The 6,000-nt window shown below is 34.0% G+C and overlaps 1 protein-coding gene across 2 annotated transcripts in view; it reads right to left on the bottom strand.

Annotated features, from left to right (window-relative positions):
- Nucleotides 1-3,953: 3,953 nt before the first annotated feature.
- LOC145284929 (CBY1-interacting BAR domain-containing protein 1-A-like) overlaps nucleotides 3,954-6,000 on the bottom strand; it is an 89,902-nt gene continuing 87,855 nt past the window's right edge. For both annotated transcript variants that reach the window (XM_080134023.1, XM_080134024.1), the window contains one exon: nucleotides 3,954-4,268. In XM_080134023.1, the coding sequence (XP_079990149.1) occupies nucleotides 4,146-4,268 (123 nt within the window). In that variant the 3' untranslated portion in view covers nucleotides 3,954-4,145. The remainder of the gene's footprint in view (nucleotides 4,269-6,000) is intronic.

The following is a 6,000-nucleotide window of genomic DNA, read 5'->3' as shown; positions in this document are numbered from 1 at the left end:
AAAGGCTGTAAATGACAAAGTTCTCTCTAATTCTCTCTCCTCTGATCTTGAACACGTGGTACAATGGGGGAAGAGGTGGCTGGTCACTTTTAATGCATCCAAAACCAAGCTTCTATCTTTACATCATCAACGCTCTGATCCCCATCTGGCATCAATTGAAATGGATGGCTCTCGTCTTGGAGAGGCTCCATGTTTTGACGAGCTTCTGGGCTTGACCTTTACTCCTGATCTGAAATGGAACACGTACATCAAATCTGTTGCCAGAGACGCTGGGAAAATTGTGGGATCCTTCTACCGCTCCAGAAGATACCTCACTACTGATACAATTCTCTATCTGTAAAAAAGCCAAGTACATCTAAGGATGGAGTACTGCTGCCACATCTGGGCAGGAGCTGTTAAAAACAGCCTATCCTGCCTTGACAGAGTACAAAATAGACTGTCGTTTGGTGGGGGATGTCCTTTTCTCTTCCCTGTAGCCTCTCTCCCACAGAAGAGATGTTGCGAGCCTGTCTTTGTTTTATCGTTATTTCCATGGCAAGTGCTCGTCTGAGCTCCAATCTCTCGTCTCCCCTCACCAATCTTTCATGAGAAACATCTGTCTAGCTGAAACCACTATCAATAATTTTCCCCACTCTTTATCTGTGCCTAAATCCAAACGTAGATTCCATGAGCAGAGCTTCTTTCTCAGAAGTGCACGTCTGTGTAACTCTCTTCTCTTCGCCTGTTTCCCACCTGACTACAACTTGGATGTCTTCAAGTCCAACATAAACAAATTCCTGACAAACCGCCCCCTTAAGTAAGACACTCGATCAAATCTCCAGTACTAATGATTACTACAATACTATCTCATTGATTACTGTACACGCAATAACCCTTATCCCTGAGTGGCCTCCGGGCCTTGATAAGTGGTGACCCCCATGTAAAATATATATATATATATATATAAGGACTATTCACTTATTTTGTGCTTCCTTTTTAAAATTAAATATGTTTTTAACTCTTTTTCAAAGTATTTTTTAACATGTTTTATTAACTACTTAAGCTTATATATATATATATATATATATACACACACTATTGTGGAAACTCTTCCAAACAGTATAAATATACTGAAAGGTACTGACCCTCATAGTATCTTGTAGTACGCTATATTGACGTTAAGTACTAAAACTCCTATTCTCTATGTATTCTGTCTTGTAAATCCAAATACTTTTTCTAAATCATATCCATGTCCGAATCTTTCTTAGTGATCCTTTCTGGCCACAACAACTTAGCGACAAAGTATTTGAATTCATAAAGAGGATTTCTATAGCAAATCTGGCAACAAATAACTCACATTCAGAAAATGACCAACAACAACAAAATCTGATTTTTGAAAAAAAAAAAAGGAAAAAAAGACTTAAACGAGTAACTTATACACTGAAACTGACAATGGAGTATCATTCTTAAGTATTTTCATAGCACGGTTGAAAAACTATCTTGTTCGTTGAGAATGTTACTCTTTCAGTTAATTGAAAAAAAGAAAGTCGTTTCTGTTGGACACTAAAAAAGTTATCAAAACTGTACTCGAAATACATTTCCATCTAAAACTAAAAAAATAAATCCGCAAGCAAGATTTTCTCTAGTGACGGGATGATTCCAATATTTTTCCTGATTCTGATTATAGTTACCGATTCCATACTAATTTCCCGATTTTGAGTCGTTATAAATCTCTAAATAAAATTGCTATTTTTTCCCCAATTATCATAAAAAATACATGTTAAATGTGCATATATTTTCTGAAATGCAAAAACACACTCGTTGGGGTGGGGATAATCAATAGCTTTTAGCTTTATTGATAGTTTTGAAATAAATATTTATATTTTATCATTATTACCAGCAGTGGAAGATTTTGTTATGAACAAAATCAAAAAAAAGATAATTAAAATAATCGTTTTTGGTATCAGAAAATAGGCACAAATTTTTCCGATTCCAATACCTGAAAAAGTTTTGATTTTTTCCAATTCCAATTAATCTTTTTTGTCTCAAAAAAAAAAATGTAAACTTTGTTTAACATACATCATTAAACTGCAATTACTAATATTACAACAGTGATTAAAAAAAGTTTTTTTTCTCAAGTAAATTTCGTTCTTGAAAAAAAAAGTCTATAAAATAGAAAATTATCGCGAATTTATTTGGATTGAACTTGATGAACAATTTTAATCATTGGAATTTATCAGCCAACATTGTTAATCAGAAAATATGTGAGCTGAAGAAAACCCAAGAAATGAAAATGTACCATAGGAAATCCCTTAAAAAAAAACAATCCAAGATTTATCTAATGAATTGCATACAGCAAATCAAGGAAGACATTAGAAAAAATAATGTGTATAATTGAAGACGATGTCAAAAAAGAATGCAACTACAATGAAAACAGTTAAAAAGTGAGCAGAAAATTAATTAATTAAACAGACAGGTGAGATTTATATTATAGATGGTTGCCATATTGGTTACATCAACTGAAACATTGTACGAATAAAACTCAAGATGAGAATAGTAGTCCATAGAATCCAAATAATACAAATAATCGATCCTCATCTAAAAAATTTGTAAACATAACCTGCAGCTTTCTTTGATTCAGAATACTGGCCATCGAAGGATGCAAGGAGAAAATTATCAGTCGCAGAGATGAAGATGTTGAATTGAACTTTTATTTCCAGACTCAACCATGTTTCAAATTATTCACCATCATTATGATGTTATGCCGACCTCAGGCGGAAATCACTTGTGAAATCGAATGATACCATGAAAAGGAAAAAATATCTGAAACATGATTGGTTGGATTTTTACACTGAGATTTCAAGATGGGTGGACTTCACTGTAGCCAAATCTTTGACCCCATATGGTGCAAGGAGAACTCCACAATGGGCTTTATTGCATGGAATAGTATTTGTCCATCACTGCTGATGAAGAACATGAACATCACTGATGATGCTGTGATTTGCGCATGAAATTTTTTGTGGCAGGAGTTAAATCTCCAACCACACCTCTTGAGTTGACACTTAATCCAGTGGCAAGTAGAAAATCAGGACGACTGGAAACAATGCCGAGTTAAGCGAAGAGCATATACAACATCTGGTACTGGCCAGGCTCATCATTGCTTAACTTTGGTGATCGGATAAGAACTGCTGTGTCTATGTGATTATGCCACATATAAATATGCATGGAATAAACACATACAGAAAGGTGTGAACTTAATCAACTGGCTGCCATAAAAATAATGATTAACCAAAAAAAGATTATTTATCTTCTGTGAGCAAAAGGCTGTAGAAAAGAAAAAGGACATCTCCACTAGATTTCAAAGTCGGTTTTGTACTGTGTGTCAAGACAGGGGAATGCTGCACTGAACAGCAATCCTCAGATGTGCAACAGTATGCCATCATAGATTGCGTCTTATAGCAGTAGAGAGTGTTGTAGTCAGGAGTACAATATTTTCTGGTGCAATATAATGATCAAACCATTTTACCAGCGACAAATTTCATGTAATTTTCTATTTGAGTCTAAGAAGCTTATCAAAACAATAGGCTTCTTAAAGGAGAAAACTATTCGTATTAATTGGGGCAAAGTGAAGATCAGGATCTTGGTGGTAACAAAAATAGAAGCTTGTTTTTAGATTTATTAAAAATAACCGGCCATCCATTTTTACCCACTGCATGACATGCTACAGGCCCGATAAGTGACAATCGAAAAGTTGTTGATCAATAATGCTCTACAAAGTTTTGAAATATATTATGGCGTCGTTTGCCAAAATCTCAACAGAAAATGTTAGAATGTGATTTGGAGATAATTAAGTAAGATCTGGGACAAAAAAAAAACAAAAAACAAAAAGAATTATTTTTGATAAAAAAAACAAAAAGAATTATTTTTAATAAAAGAAAAATTAAAAATTGTGAAAAAAAAAATAGTAAAAATTATTTTGGAAAAAACAAATTTATTCTGTACAATAATCCAATATTTTTCTACATTAAAAAGCGAAGTGATAAAATTTTCTTTGGAGTTTTTGAAAATATTTCAATAAAAAATTTCCAATAATGAAAATAAAAATAGTGGAAAGAATTCCTAAAAGACCTGGATTCGAAGTTTTGTCATTCTTCAGAAGAGTAGAATTATTTTGTAGAATAAATGTTTGAAGGCAGTCGAGAAAAGCTTTCACTAGCGTTACTGCTCTCGTCTTCATCATCATCATCGTCGTCATCATATTCATCATCATCGTCATCATCAGTGTAGTTCTAAAATAAAATTCACATAAATTAGAAAATTTGGCACTCCTATATTATAGTAACGAAAAAATATTGAATTTCAATGAAACAAATGGTACCTACATAATTATCAGGTCTCAAGCAGTAACATATCCAAAAATTATGACAAACGATAAGGTAGAAAAGTAGTTTTTAATGAAAAAAGAAATTTCTGAAATAAAGCAAAATCATTATGTTACGCTTACTAAAAAAAGAAAATAATAAGTTGACAGGGGAGATAATTAAGTTCTTTTACTTATGTCACATACTGAACGTAATAATGCTGGACAAATTTTATTCCTCATCTAAACTTTATCTAAAACTGTTTATCATCTATATATATAAAAGGCAAAACGTGCACAAGAGTTTTTGTATGTCCAAGAAAGGCTTTTATCGCTGGAGTTCACGGGGGGTGGGAAGGGTTTACTATCGCTTGGAACTTCTTAGATACGGTGTAGATCATAATATGTACCAATTGCGAACGCACGTCGCGTCTAGATTTATTTACGTCGACTTTTACAAAATTATTGTTGTTGCGGCTTCTCTCGTGTTGATTCGGCTTTTTCGTATAAAAGCGAAACTGATGTGAAAATAATGAGCAGTTATCCGCCCACAGGCCGGGAACGTCCAGAAAGCGATGGACGTTTGGTCAATGTCGGTTTTCAACGTCATATCAGACAATTGCCTTCATTTGGACACTCCCCTAATAAAGGGGAGCTGGTTTTCCCCAACACGTTGGGAAAACAAAACCAGATAAAGTTGGGTAAAAAAAAAACCTAAAAGAACTACCCCGCAGTAAAATTAAGTGCGGAATTAAATTCCGCATGCACCTGCCACTTTTCATTCCCTGTAGCGTGATCTTTGACTTCATTAAACACGCACCTGTCACATCACTTTGTAATGATTTTATTTCACACATTCTCAATTCTTTGCCATCGTAGTGTGGTGGTAAGTCCTTAACCTATTATTCTCAAGGGTTCGGGTTCGAGCCTACCTACCAAAACTTTTTTTTCTTTAACACCTCCAAACACCCCGGCAACGCTGGGTACTCCTGCCAGTTATATATAGAAGCACTAAAAATTTTGAAAAACTGATCCTTAGGATGCATCAATTTCTGTTAATAACGATAATTTTTTTTTTTTTTTCAACTAAATTATGACTAGCGGATGAGCTGACCGACACACAAAACCTCCAATGTCAAAAGTTTTAACAAATATTAAAGATTTTATTGATGATTTGTTTATCAGATAATCTGTTGGAGGTGAATACATGAGGGTAAGAGAGAGATTTGCATAAGGAGTCCGAAAAATTTTCTACTCTGATAGCTTCTTTCTTCAGGCTGTTTGCCTTTGAAATCCCCTTCTTGCTTACTGTTATTACAACAGTAAAAACATACAAAAATTTAAAGACAATGTAAACTAATATTTTGCTGCCCAAATCTTTTAGAAACCTTATAAATCTGCTAACAGTTGAAAAGAAGGATACCATATTCGCCGTGACTTAAAAGCAGTGTGTTGCCACAACTTAAACAAAATGCTTATTTGCATTATTTGGATAATTCAGACTACCATTCTCATCTTCAGTGTTATTTTTACAGCGTTTCGGTCAGTGTAACCTCCGACCTTCTTCAGGTGTAACTTGTTGACTTCAAAAATCTTTCTATCAAACTTAATAATCCATACAGAATTTGGACAGAACACTTTACTTAATCGACAGAGGTAAC

Source organism: Euprymna scolopes, chromosome 9 (assembly GCF_053919585.1).
Source record: "Euprymna scolopes isolate OS-2025 chromosome 9, ASM5391958v1, whole genome shotgun sequence".
Taxonomy (NCBI): domain Eukaryota; kingdom Metazoa; phylum Mollusca; class Cephalopoda; order Sepiida; family Sepiolidae; genus Euprymna; species Euprymna scolopes.
Note: the sequence above shows the minus strand (reverse complement) of the source record. Positions and strands in the feature narration are given on the sequence as shown.